Source organism: Diorhabda carinulata, chromosome 11, assembly GCF_026250575.1.
Source record: "Diorhabda carinulata isolate Delta chromosome 11, icDioCari1.1, whole genome shotgun sequence".
Taxonomy (NCBI): Eukaryota; Metazoa; Arthropoda; class Insecta; order Coleoptera; family Chrysomelidae; genus Diorhabda; species Diorhabda carinulata.
The window spans coordinates 10,267,118-10,282,109 of NC_079470.1; the positions used below are offsets into that span (position 1 = coordinate 10,267,118).

The 14,992-nt window shown below is 33.6% G+C and overlaps 1 protein-coding gene and 1 non-coding gene across 3 annotated transcripts in view; one reads left to right on the top strand and one right to left on the bottom strand.

Annotated features, from left to right (window-relative positions):
* Window positions 1-3,910: 3,910 nt before the first annotated feature.
* Trnat-agu (transfer RNA threonine (anticodon AGU)) lies at window positions 3,911-3,984 on the bottom strand. The gene has a single exon. It is a non-coding gene; the product is annotated as a tRNA-Thr (tRNA).
* A 265-nt stretch (window positions 3,985-4,249) lies between these two features.
* The window catches only part of LOC130899319 (insulin-like growth factor 2 mRNA-binding protein 1), a 121,016-nt gene continuing 110,273 nt past the window's right edge, over window positions 4,250-14,992 (top strand). For both annotated transcript variants that reach the window (XM_057809183.1, XM_057809184.1), the window contains exons 1-2: window positions 4,250-4,567; window positions 7,257-7,317. In XM_057809183.1, the coding sequence (XP_057665166.1) occupies window positions 4,360-4,567; window positions 7,257-7,317 (269 nt within the window). In that variant the 5' untranslated portion in view covers window positions 4,250-4,359. The remainder of the gene's footprint in view (window positions 4,568-7,256; window positions 7,318-14,992) is intronic.

Below are 14,992 nucleotides of genomic sequence, written 5' to 3' on the forward strand. Positions count from 1 at the left end.
AATTGTACTACGAAGTAGTGATTGTGAAGGTATTGTGCATTTGTTTTTGTCGTGCGCATGCGATAATTGTTGTGTTCCATAATTGTTACGATTTTGGCATAATGTCACAAAAACGTAAAGTTGAAAGCGAATGCAGAGTTTTTCAGTCTATATGGGAAATTGCATAGTTTTTCATATAATCGAAAAGTATACCACTTTGTTTGATTTATAATCGAACAGTTGCTGTTTGTAAGGAGTTTAATTCGATGGTTACACTTTAAAATCTAAACTGACAAGGTCAACAATCGATGTTTACTAAAGCTAATACAGAGAGCGAAGATGCCCTGAAATCAAGTTTTATTATTACATTAGAAATCGTGAAAAGATCGAAACCTTTCACTGATGGTGATTTTATTAAAGACTGTATATTGAAAGTTGGCGATGTTTCTTTTCTATCTTAAAAGTCAATAATTAAAAATATTTCGCTTCCAAGAAACACTGTTGCTTCAAGAATAAATTATTTATCTCATTATTTATTTCTTCAACTGAAGGACAAAATTAAGAAATTTACTTTTCACTAGCTGTTGACGATAGGACTGATACTGTGGTACTGTGGATACAACTCAACTTGCTCTTTGCTGAGGCATTAACAGTAATTTTGAAATAACTGAAGAACTATTAAAGTGCGTTACATTGACAGGTACTACAATACAAAAGATATTTATTCTGCAATTAAGTATTTCATAGCGGAATATGAACTCGAATGAACTGGAATATACTTAGCAGTACAACTACGAATGGCGCTCCAGCAATGGCTGGCAACCATTGGGGCGTTGTAACTAAATTAAAACAGAAAACATCAGGGAATTTTGTAGGATTTCACTGTATAATTCATCAGTAATAATTGGAATCCAAACATTTAAAAATGGATCATGTCATACAACCTATAGTTAAAATTTTAAATTTTATAAGGAGCACCGACAGTTCAGGTAATTTTTAGAAGATTTGGAGGAAAAGTTTTCTGATGTCCCTTATTTCACCGAAGTTTGTTGGCTCAGTCGAGGAGTAGTTCATGTTAGAACAAAAAGGAAACCAATTGATTATGACAATGACTGGTGGATTGATTGTGCCTTTTTGCTAGATACGAATAAACACTTGACTGATCTGAATATAAAGTTACAGGGTAAAAGTCTGATTGTCACTCAAATGTATTCATATTTTCAATACTTTGAAACAAAGCTGTGGCTGTGGGAAAATCAGGTAAAAAATCAAACTGTGGACCATTACCCTCATTTAAAATCATTTGGCACAGTGAACCAAAAAAATTGAATGAATATTCTCAACTTCTGCAAAATTTTATTACGGAATTCGACAATCGTTTTGAAGGAACGAAATTCCGAATTTTCAACAATCCATTACCATTACCTTTTATATACACTATTTCAAGATTTTGAATAATTAACGAGAATTAAAAAAGCATGCAGCATGATTTCTCTGCATGTTTGTCAGCACCTATTTATGTGTATGTATATTTAGTGTATTGTACAAGGCTTACGAATATGATACCTGACATCAATGAGCTTGTCAAAAACAAGAGAAAACAGGTATCTACATCCTCGAATTCAACATAATTACCTAATATCTTTTATAACTTTGATATGATTTTCAATAACCGTATATTACTCGTATACAATTATATAGTTTAATAAATGAAATGTTATAATAATTCAATTCGTTTTTTTTTATTTTCAATCTGGTCCACCTACGATTTCAAAATTTAATATATGGCCCTCTCCAAAATTGAGTTTGACACATCTGATGTAGCATAATTCGAGTAGGACACTTCTTTGATAACTCCATAAAGGTTTTAAGTTGAAAAATACGTTTTACTTTATTCTATTGGCCCTAACCTATTAGGATCGCCTTGAAAGCTATTGTCAAGTTTACGGGTCCCAAAGTCACGGTTAGTGGCCTTTTATATATTGTAATTTCCTTTATTGGACATTTTATATTACAAAAGAAGTATCGAGAAAATATTTTTTCTGCCTTAAGTACAATCTAAAATGTTGTTTTTCGCTTTTGCAGATTGACTAATTATATTTCGTCTAATAATTTATTTTCAACTCATATCCTTTTTGTGGCGCCTCTGGTAGTGGATCAATGCTTTAGTACGTTTATAAACGTTAGAAAATGATAATAACTTTTTGCGTCGTCTAACCTGTATTTGTGGATTAAATCCGGCCGCTATTATATTTTTTAGGTTGCAACCGTGTGAAAAAATACAATACCATTTTTGATAACACATGAACACATTTTTTCAGGGATATTTAAATATTTAAATAAAACTCGAAGTAAACTGGACATATTATACGATTTAATCATATTTAAAACGAACTCTCTATCAATCTCTATCAACAAATTCAGTTGTACGAGGCGTTATCAAAAAATGAGGTGAATTATAAAGTTAGCAGCTAAGTATTTTCGCTTTTTACTGATGGCGTTGCTTTATTTTTGGAATAACTCATGTTAGTGCTTAACAGAGCGCAAGTATCAGAATTGGTATAAAACATTCCATTTTGGAGATTTTTTCCTCAAAGATGAGCAACGTTCTTGTCGACCTACTGAAGTTTATGATGATTAAATCAAAGTCATAATTGGAGAGGATCGTCATATAACAATTAAAAAACATTTAAAATGTCTTGGACTAGTTAAAAAGCTTGATATTTGGATACCTCACCCATTGAAAGAAATTCATGTAACACAAAGAATCAACATTTGAGATATGCACCTTAAACGCAATGGAACCGATCCTTTCTTGGAAAGAATCATCTATGGTGATGAAAAATGGGTCCATTACAGTAACATAGTTCGAAAACGATCATGGAGCAAATACGATGAACCAGCACAAACCATATCGAAAGCTGAAAAACAACAAAATAAGTTCTTGCTGTGAGTTTGGTGGGATTACAAAGATGTTGTATTTTTTGAGCTGCTTCCAAGGAACTAAACGATCAATTCTGATGTTTACTGTCAGCCAATTAATGAAACTGGATGAAGCAATAAAAAAACAGCTAGAAATGTCAAAACCATCATAATGGAAGGTCTCACACATCTTTGGCAACTCGTGGAAAACTATTAGAGCTTGGCTGGGAAGTGTTGCCACATCTCTCATACAGCTCAGATTTTGATAGAAGAAAGGTCGCTGATCTGACTTGTTTTACCGAAACTACCACGGCAGATGCTCTCTCGAGCTGTCGAACATAATCCCATCTAGAGCAGTATTTGCAAGACCTACTCGATAGACATACGTGGCTCATGAACACCAAGCTCGTCTGCAGAAGCCCAGAACGTCAATTTATCAAGTATCCTTTCTTTGGAGAAATGTAAGCCTGTGGAATCAGCTACCAAGGCACGTCTTTCCCGAACACAACAATCTACATATCAATATCCACAGGCCTCCCCACACAGTAGGTGCCACTCGAACTATTCGAGTGCTTACTTTTTACATAAAAAAATCCTACTTCATATCATTGAGCGTGGTTGACAGGGGCATTGTAAGGCAGAACCACAACGATCTCAAGGAGTCACCCTGGTATTTTCTCCTACGAAATATTTTGTCAGTACTGATTCAACTGGGTGAATGTCATAATGTAAAAACATTTAACGAATTTAGTAGAATTATATCACCTAATATAAAATATTTTTAAGTTTTCAACATCCTGTAGTTATGAAACGAGTAGCATTTTATCTAAGCGTGTTTGTTTTAGTATTGAGATTGTTTGTTGTCCTATTTTTAATATAATATAAATTATGATCAGTCACATCTATCTAACCATTTTTAACATAATTTGTTCTGTTATTTTTCATTAAATTGTACATAAGAAGACAAAATAATAAAATACAATAATCGACAAAAAAATTATTTTCTTAAAGGCCCCGGCGAGATTCGAACTCGCGATCTCCTGTTTACTAGACAGGCGCTTTAACCAACTAAGCCACGGCGCCGTTGTAAATAATAATTTATAACATAGTATGGATAATCAAGAAGATATTTATGTTTATAAACAAAACACTAATTTCAATCTGATTTGTTAATAATGGCCTGTTTAACAAGAATTAAACGTAATTATTAAAATAGAGGAAATTGGAATTTAACATATCGCATGTCTGGAGCTGTATCAAGTGTCAAATTTTCACCCAATGATGAGAAATTTGGAATGTTGTCTTCCCTATGCGGGTGCATGCATTCCAAGCATAACGAAAAGTGTGCGCATGTCATAAAACTTTGTAAGCGTTGCGGACGTGGTGTTTGAGTTTTCGTGAAGTTTAGTTATTTTTCGTAATTTTAAGTACGATAATTTACATATTTAAGTAACTGAAATGTCGACGACGGGTAAAATTCCTCCGATAACTATGAGTAAACTATACGTTGGTAATTTACCCAACGATACCAATGAAAATTCACTTCGGCTACTCTTTACCGAACAGAATTTGTCTTGTACAACAATTTTGATAAAACGTGGGGGATATGCATTTGTTGACTGCCCCGATCAATCATCTGCAGATAGAGCTATCGACAAACTGAATGGTAAGTCATATTTTTTTCAATACAAGTACTTATAATCAAGTTTCAATGTCAAGATTTTGTTTTGAAATATGTCTTTATGTTTACACTAAAAACAACTATTTCTGATAATAAACTCGTTTTAAGTATTGAGGATATATCTTTTTTTAAGTTTTATAACAAATTTCATTATATTTGTTAGTTTATGTATACTTTTGTATTAAATTTGTTTTAAAAATGTTAGGTTAGAACCTTCTTGTCAAATTCTTTGTTAGCCGGCTTAAAACTGGTTTTTAGGTAGAATTTAGAATACAGAGCTGTAATCAGGATTTTGATTTCTTGAATAGTTTTATTAATAAAAAGCATGTTACAACAATATTTAAATACATTTGTCTTGAATCAAATATCCGTTTGAGTTATTTTCATAGTTAATTATAAATGTTAAAGTTTGATGTTTAAAGGGAACCTCATAAATTGTTATTTTTTGCGCCGTGTGTCTGAGTCTTAGAGATGGCGGTGTTGATATCGAAATCCGGTACTTTTTCGTTGTTTCCAAGAAATATCTACCTTTATGGAATTTTTTGTAGTCACCGAGGTATTTTGAGGTACAAGAAACTGCGCTTTTATGTGAAATTTATGTTTGCCTGATTTGTTGTGTCAGAAATAATATTAAACCAATAAAATAATCGTGATATGAAAGAAAAATAAATTCAAAAAAAAAGGATTAGAAACATAAAGACGCATGAGGATTTAAGTTTTTTCTTGGTTTACTTTAGCAATAAAAAATACAATGAATGATTGAAATTTGAATTTCAGCCTTGTGGTATTTTTTACATGTTTTGTTTGAGTGATTTCTCAAATTATTTTCTACCTCTCAAATAAAATTTAATGAACAATGCCGGTTTGCCATTTAGATGGTAATTTGAGTCCTGATTTTATTGGACTAACTCGACTAAATAATATCACAAAAGTTTCAATTTGATAATAGTACAAAAGTTTGTTCTGTCTTATTTGATGCAATAAATACGGGAAAAATAAAAAATAACAAACTATATATACTCCGACTTCAGATGTGTCAATGTCCCATTGTTAAAATAATACAGACAATAAAGTTCTAATGGAATTTTTTCAAAAATTATTTTGAAAATTATAGTTTTTGGCCGGTGTTCCGAAAACCGATTGGCTTAAAATTTCAACCAGATACACTAGATGATTGTACCTACTTCTTGCAAGGAAAGGGGATGGAAAAAAAATTCCTAACCTAACCTAATCACGTATTTTTTTGCTACCGATGTTTTGTGCATATATTTAGGTTTTTTATGCCTCAAATTCCATCATCCAGCATCGTCATATTCATTCTATATATTTCGAACTTTCCAACATCTTTAGACCAGAATATCTTTTTGAACGTGCCTCTTGGGTTACATTTAATAATAATTTTCTTTCTTCTGACGGTTCTTTGTTTATTTGCGAAGTATTTTCATTGCCATTAATTCTTCATCGTTCAAACGCGCTATCAGTTACTATGAATTTTTCAATGTCCTCGACTACAGTACTTCCAAGTGCAGATCCCTCCATCATAACGGCGATATCTTAACCACCTGCTTTGTGGTATCTTAAACTCGCAAACCCCTTCTTGGTGCCTCTTCTAAATCAGGCCAAAGGTTTCCACGTTCATACAGTCCAGACTCACGTAATTCCAAGCTGCATCAATGTCTTGTACAGCATTAATAATGTAATAGGACTTCCACCAATCACGCATAAATATTGTTTACCATGAAGAATAATTACTAGTTTAGTACCGATTATTTGAGACAACTCATTCGACAGTATGCAATTTACATACTTAGGAGTCGAGATTACAAGCTTCAAAAACTTACAGCAAGAAGTTTGAACCCAAGTAAATAAGACCTAAAGAATCTCTGGCTATCTGCGGAACCTTGTATGGAAAAACAATCATATATCAACCGATAGTCTTAATATACAAAACAAGACCTATAATTAGATATGCAGACGAAACTCGATCGGATACAACAAAAACGAAGAAAATAATGAGAGCAGTACAGATGAAAACATTGAGATTTATTAGAGGAGTCAGCCTAAGGATTAGAAGCAATGCTATAAGGGAAGATCTAAAAATTCTGGATGTAATACTATTCACGAGATCTAGACGACGATTTTGGAAAGACCATGTCGATGGAAGATCTATGGGTTGAATAGACAAAGGATGAAAAACCACCTCCCGGTCGACCACTCACGAGATGGCACGAAAGCTGGACACAAGAGGATGAATAGTAGAAGAATCAAGATTAAATCTCAAAAAAAAAAGAGACAGAAGAAGAAGTATTCAATACATAATATTTATAATCATCCACCCACCCATAATTAACCGTGTGTATTGAACCAGGCTTCGTCCGAATACACTATATTTCTGTTTAATTCTAGGCATGTCTTGCTATTTCGTAAATATTCTTCTCTTTCAAGTATAAATGAACTAATTTAGGCCAAATTCCACGGTTCAAACATAAATATACTCCTTCCACTGGTTCTCTCAGTTGTAGAAAGAAAAATGGTATTTCAAAAATTTATTTCGACGTCTTCAGTTCGAAATTTTTGCTCAAGTTCCTTGATACCATGTATAGTGTTATGATTCTCATAGTTTTTTCCTTATTTTTAGACCCTTTTAATAAAACTATTATTGTATTTATTACAGGTTTTACCTTTAATGGTGTGGCATTGGTGGTTGAACCTTCGGTAGCTTCCGGCAAGAAAAAGTAAGTAAATTGTTGATTTACTATTAACGACATAATTACAGTTCGCGTTCCATAAAGTGCTTCAGTTTTAATGGTGTTTTTTCTCAATTTTGATTTCATTTCATAGAGAGCAGAATCGATCACTATTATTAACGACAAGCATTTGATGTATTTTTTAACCCTAGAGTACCTGACCTCTCTGCGTGAGGTTGTGATTACCAGATCGTCGTAAATGTAACGATAACTAATATTGAAACAATTTCTTCAGTTTGAAATAGTTTAATGAGTTTAAGTTATTGAGTTTTATCAGCTTACAGATGTTGAATTGATATATTACTAGCGCGATCGTCATCGCATATGGGTTTTTCGCATTCCATGCAATAATTACTTGTCAAATAACTGCAAAAGAGTCAGAATTCCTTCTTTAGATGTTTCTGAAGTCGTTGAATCTTTTGTTTTGTATTTAGCTGCTTTGCGCGAAATTTTCTTATCATTTATACTACATCATTTATAAAATGTAGAAGAACTTCTTTAAGATGTAGAAGATTCTTAGCTGCACCGTTTAGATACCCTATTTTATTAGGGAGACGGGGGGATTGTTGACCATCTATGCTTATTTTCACCCTTTAATTGTACTTTGCCAGGTTTTATTATCGTAGATTACTTGACAAGCAGAGACACTGGAATATTATCTTATTCATCTCCGTTAAACTCTACAATTTCATTATTTGAATCAATCATTTCATCTACATCTTGAATAAACTCATCGACGTCCATAAGATTTGGTCTGAGATTATTGTCTTATAAATTATTACTATCCTCAGAATCATTTATTGAATCATCATCATCATCATCCTCACAATTCATATTTTTTTCGACTTCTGTCGCAATTTCTGGAAAATAAAATTATTATAACCCTAAATTATGGAACTCAAGAAACAATTTAACCATAGCAGCAGGCTGCTGCGATAAACAAGTTACCGGGTACGCGCGTTCATAAATATTACGCCGGTCTGGTACTCTACGAGATAATGACACGTTATCGAAATATACCGAAAGGTTTAGGAAATTACACAAATTATATTTGAACATTTTGGAAACTTGACTATGAGTTTATGTAATTTAATCAGTGTATGAGTATGTAAATTAAATACAAGCAGCAAATTCTTGAAAATATATATTTTTTTTTAATAATAAGACATCTGTAGGTGTAAGTAATCAATAATATACAGGATTATATATGTTTTATGCAAAAACTCCTGAGACAATATTTGTCTTTTTTGAGATACAGCAGAGATATAGAGTTTGGAATGAAATTAGTTTTGTTTGTTTTGTGTTCTAGACTATTGTAAACTTATCTGTCTTTGGTTTGAACAAACGAAAATGTATTAAACTTGTAGTATCCCCCCCTTATCAATGAGAGAGGATCGTAGTGCTTGTTTTTACGAATAAATAAGGAAACTGTTTTAAGAACGACCCTGATATTGGAAAAATTTTTCGTCCGCGGGATTGGGGTTGGGGTGATTTTTTGTTAGAAATATTTTTTTCGTAATGCTGTACAAAATTTTTAAATTTTGTTGAAGTCTGCAATACCACAGATTGAACAAAATCTTCTCAATCTCTTCTATTAACACATCGACAGATACCTTGGCATCTTCTACAACATACATAATCTGAAATTTAATGATATCATAGCCAACTGGCATTAATTTTGATACACCCCTACCAACCCATCCATTTCATTAGATATTGTCATTTTTTCCAGTTCTTTCATAATAGTCTCATCATCCCAAAGTTTTACATCCAGTACTATACTGGATTTTGCCATTAGTTCTGGTTTTTTAGATTTCTTCTTCCTGATGCTTCCGCATCTTCTTCGCCAGAAGCGAATAAATCTACATCATCATCATCATCGTTGTAGTAGTTGGAGCTGATTTTAAGGGACTAGCACCGATAATTTCAAGAGATTTGAAATCTTGGACTGAATAATATTTAACATGATTGTACCACCTTAATGCATGTGGTAAATTGTCTCTAGGAGCCTTTGAAACTTGACTGAACGTATCAAGATCAGCTTGACTCGATTGGTATCCACTAATGTAACTTTTGTCTTCCAAGAAACTATTGAGTTCCTTTATACCTTTCTCAATTTTCAAGTCTCCATTGTTAGGATGGTTTCTTTTCGTATGGCGCTTGCTCAGAATTAAATTGGGAATTTGTAATGGAGTTAATATACAAAATCTCGACGATCCGACGAATTTTTGGGGTCTATTTAACAAGGAGGTGTGTCTAAGGGAGGGTACTGTATTATTCCCTATCGTCGTCCCTTTTGTCTGAAATTCACCGGGTTATAGGGATTCCGAAGAAATCTTATAACACCGACGAGTGGCTGGTGGGGTTTAGGAATTGCATTCACCTAATGGCAATAGGAACTTTATCGATGGAGGCTAGGAAATTTTCTGTGAGTTTTTGGCAGGCCGTTGCTAGTAGCCCACCTATAAAAGGAGTACGAAAAAAGTACTACCTCCTACAATACACATTGAAAGTACTCTAAAAAGAAAAGAATAAAAATAGAGGATACTAATACTAGCCTTAAAACTAATTGCCATTATGTACAATACAATTTTGTTATAAAATTTCGGAAAACTGTCAGGAAATGCCTCACGTACTTGGATGGCTGACACGTCCGCAAAACGTGTCCCTTTTAGAACCTACATCATGCGGGAAATATAGAATTCTCAGGCGTCAGGCCAGGAGAGTACGGTGGATGTGATTGGGAGCCAAAAATTGACTCCAATTGATTGCAGAAAGAGCTGTCACGTTATCGAGTAGCAGGACCTTCTGTCCCTTCCTGATCAACTGTGATCTAACGTGTCGTAGATACCGTTTCTAAACTTCCTCGAGGAATGCGGCGTTCACGGTTTATTATTTCTATATATATGTCAATATGACGGTTCACTGAAAAGTTTTGTTCGACGTTTTTGATTTTACACTATTTGAGGAAATTATAATACGCAATATCACATTGATGAGCCGATTTTTTCGATTATAATTTAAATGATATAAAAGAAAGTTTTCGTAGTGGAATTGTGGCAAAATTAAACACCAAAGTGTACAAACTCTAATATATTTCCGAGCTTCCGAATATGGTTAGTAAATGAAATCCGTGCACCAGTGAATTTTCCCGTCGATATGTTATTATAGTCGAAACTTGTAGCATTATATGCCACAACAAGATATTTTGAGATTCAGAAGGTTTACTATCTGATTATTTAGAAAATTATTTAAAAAGTGTATTTGTTGACACGTTTTGATGTCGGGAAAGTGTGTAGAGAGCCGAATACAGATTATTTTGAATAATGAAATTTATTCATAACAATATAACTGAGTCCCTGAAAACTCAAACTTTCGGCAAACCACCTTCGCATTATTGTATATTTTGAATAAGATTTCTCTCTTTTGTGGAGAAATTGGCTGGATATTTTCCTATTTTCGTTCGTATTTTTCACGTGAAGAGGAAGAAACAATTTATCCAATTTCCATCATCCATAAAATAAATCTTCAGTATCACTTTTTTTATAACTTTTTTTTAATCGTATCTTTGTCATTTCGTTGTTGTATTTTTCAGCTGTTCATTCGTAATATTCACGCGATACCAGTTCCAATTTTGTTTTAGCGAATTATCATGCAAAACGAAATTTAATGAATACGAATCATATTAAAGAATACCTACTACAGAAGCGGCCGAATAAAAAAATCGATACTTAAAAATATAAAAGCAGAAAATTTATGCGGCACGAGTCAAAATCTGCAAGGTGTATGTTGAGAGATGGACGAGATGATTCGTAGGATAGTCCGTGGACTGGTAATTTTTCGTATGCATCATCAGGTGTACATCTGCTCCCATTGCATTTGCCATACAATCTGCGCCGTGTAATTTTTGGGATATCAAAGACGTACCAATATTTTTTATGGGGCTCCATTGAAAAATTAAACACGAAAACAAAAAATGGGAAATTTCAGTTATACAACGGTCAGAAAATTATGTAGATAACATAAGTCCTTACTTAAGGCATTATTAAGAATTCATACACTCGTTTTAGGTCTTCTATAAAGAAAAAGAAATAAATCTCTCCGTTGTTCGCGCGTCAAAACTTAAATTGCTGGCAATAAAATCGACTTACGAGGATAGTTACAGAAGTACCTGGCCCAACAAAGAAAACACAAAAAATTTGGAAAAAAATATATTCATTTTTCAACGTAATCTCCTTTTAGCTTTTATAATAAGAATCGTCAAGCTCCTCAAACTAGCCATTTACTGTCGACATCATCTCTTCATTGTTGGAAAATCTTTGACCAACGAGCCATTTTTGTCTGTCTGGGAACATAAAAGCTAAATCTGGCGAATAGGGTGCATGAGGTAGCAATTTAAACTTTAATTCATTAATTTTGGCCATTGCAGTAACGGATGTGTGATGTTATGATGAAACAGCACATTCTTTTTAGCCAAATGCGGCTGTTTTTGCTTGATTTCTTCGCTCAAACGTTGCAATAAGTTCGCATAATACTCGTCGTTGATAACTTTTCCTTTTTGAAGATAGTCAATAAAAATTATCCCACGGGAATCTCAAAAAACCAACGCCATAACCTTGCCTGCAGATGGAACGGGCTTTGCCTTCTCTGGAGCCGGCTCTCCCTTTTCAGTCTATTGTTTTGATTTATCTTTTCTTTTGGGTAAGAGGTAATGGACCCATGTTTCATTCATGGTGATGAAACAGCACAAAAATTCTTTATTTCTGTAAAACATTGCCAAACACTCGATGGAAACATCTTCACGACACTGTTTTTGTTCCCGGCAAAACTTGCGCAAAACTTTCTCCTCCCAGCTTTTCAGTTAATATACGATGTACCGCACTTTTTGAAATGCCTACTTCTTTGCTAGCTCGCGCACTTTCAGTCGATGATCATCAAGTGCCACTTTGTTGATTCTCTCTAACATTTCTGGAGTCTTCACCTCATTTGGTCGACCACTGCGATGCTGGTTTTCGCAGGTGATAGGGCCTTGTTTAAACGCGCAATAGCCTTCCAAATAAAAGTATGACTAATTTTTTCCATGTTTATAAATTCACTGAAGACGTTCACTATTAATGGCTGCCAAACAAATACTAAACAACGTGGAGTCTACAAATTTGAAATATATGTTGTATAGATTGTATACTTGCTAATACAGTTGTATTTTTCAAGCAACTACCGCCATGTCTAGATCAGTTCATGGGACCATACTCGTACACACGTTTGTTTAGGACCCGATAAATCGAAAACTAAAAACTTTATTTCTTTTTATTTAATCCTAATCCGAATCACCTTGAGGTGAGTTCTTTAATTGGGAATATACTTTTTCCCCCATGCTTTCCTATCTTTCGTTCGGTCCTGCATTCCTTCACATTCTAACACCTTTTTTTATCATTATTTTTTATTTCAAAAGAGGTATTTATGTCAAACAAAATAAGTTTTCAATAACTTGAATGAAAGAATGTTTATTATTTGGTAAGAAATGATTTGGTAAGAATGATTTTCTTGCAGTATTCTCCCGTCCTGCTATTCCGTCACGTTTACCTCCGCTATGGTTTGTACGAGACTCAATTCCCCTCTAATGTCGAATTTTGAGTTAAGTTTGCGATTCAGAAATCAGTGCAGTTTTTTTGAATGTCACAGGTTGTTTATGCCATCCAACTGAAGAGTTGCATGTTATACTTTTATTTTTTATTGCATACATAACAAACAGAATCTGTAATGAGCCAAAAGTTCCTTCCTTATTTCCTTGTTTCCGGCTAATACATCAAAGTATTGCTAACCTTGCGAACAAAATCTCTTCTTCTTTCCCATTAACTATGCTGAAGAATGGTAGAAACTACACCGTCATGTCCTAAAATATGATTAATATTTTTTAATTTTATTGAATCTTTGAGACGTTCATGTTTTGAACGCGAGTGTTGCATTATACTGCTGACGCCTACCAGCGACCACGGGCGCTAATTCCAAACGGCCGGAAGGCACATAATTTTTTACGCTTCTTATTTTCGATTTTTTTTAAGTATCGTTTAATCTATTCAACGTTGTAAACTAGAGCCGTTAAATGACCAGAAGCAGTTAATAGCTCTATTACTTATGCACGTATTTGCATCAGGAAAATTGGTTGTAGAAAACAGAGATAATCAACATTTTCTGTCTTCGTTTTTTTTTGAAAGGTAAAAAATTCATTTTCTCATTCTCTTTTTAATAAAAATTTATACATTGTGTCCTCTGATGAGCAAAATGACTCGTAAGAGGTAGAAAAACTCAACCAAAATTAAAGTTTTGAGAAATCAGAAATAATTTTCCAAAAAAGTTATTTTTATATACTCTCATATTATATGTCAGATCCCACTAAATTCCTTCTTCGTTTTCGGACTTGATCAAAAGCTGCTTGCACTTTTTCTCTATTAAGTTAACGAACTGCGTAAGTTATTCTATTTTCCAATATTTCAGTACCATTCGAAATGTATTCTCAATAAACTATTCGTTCCACCTTTCCCCATGATATGGTCTGGGCCAACATGCTACGCTGATTATCCCAAACAATGTTCCGCCAAACGAATTTTTCAGCAAATCAGTAATCCTTTGTGTAGAATAAGCAGTGCATCTAACGTACTGAAATATTTGCAAATTGATCTGTTGAATCAGTATTCCGTTAATAAAAATCCGCGGATATGAGACGATTACAAACGTGTTAACTCTAAAGTAGTCACTCATAGACATTCCAATGTCTTCATCAGGTGGTTTATTGAATTTTTTGTTTTCATTTCTATAGTATATACTTTCTATACGCTTTATTCCATCGTCCATTTCTTCGAAAAACTTGAAGCTCTCTCATTAAAACTCATCTTCTTGGTGTGAATAATATATTTTTTAAAATTTTGTGAATGGAATCGAAAAATTGCTGAATAAAACTTGCCGCCCCTTGAAATCTCTCTTCTGGTAAATCCACCACTGCCTGAGGTCATACAAAATGGTTTACGTGAATTCCAACATCGCCTCCCTCGGTTATTATCAAACAGTGAATGGTGGCCATTTTGTACATTTAATTTAATTGTAAAGTACATTCAATGAACACAGATTTAAAGTTCATAAGCAAAATAATTTTTTTCTGATGAAGCGACGTTTCATTTAAACGGAACGTTAACAAACGGAACTGTAGATATTGGAAAAGAAAAAATCCTCACTGGATCTGTGAGGCTCACACTCAATATCCTAAAAAAGTGAACGTTTGGGCTGGTATCATTAACAATAAAATTATTGTATCTTATTTTTTTAAGACTCAGTTAATGGTGAGATTTATCTAGATTTTTTGATTAACTTCTTAGTGTCTACATTACAAATACTTTTTCCTGATTTTAATCATCCAAATGAGATAGATCGATCTATTTACTACCGACAAGACGGAGCTTCAAAGCATTTTGCACGTACAGTTAGAAATTATTTGAACGAGGTTTTTCCCAATAGGTGGATTGGAAGACGTGGAACCGTTGAATGGCCGGCTAGATCCCCCGATTTGACTCTTCCCGATTACTCCCTACGAGGTTATTTAAAATCTAAAGTATATTTCAATAGATCAGACGATATTGATGATTTAAAAGTTAGGATAAATAACCCGTGA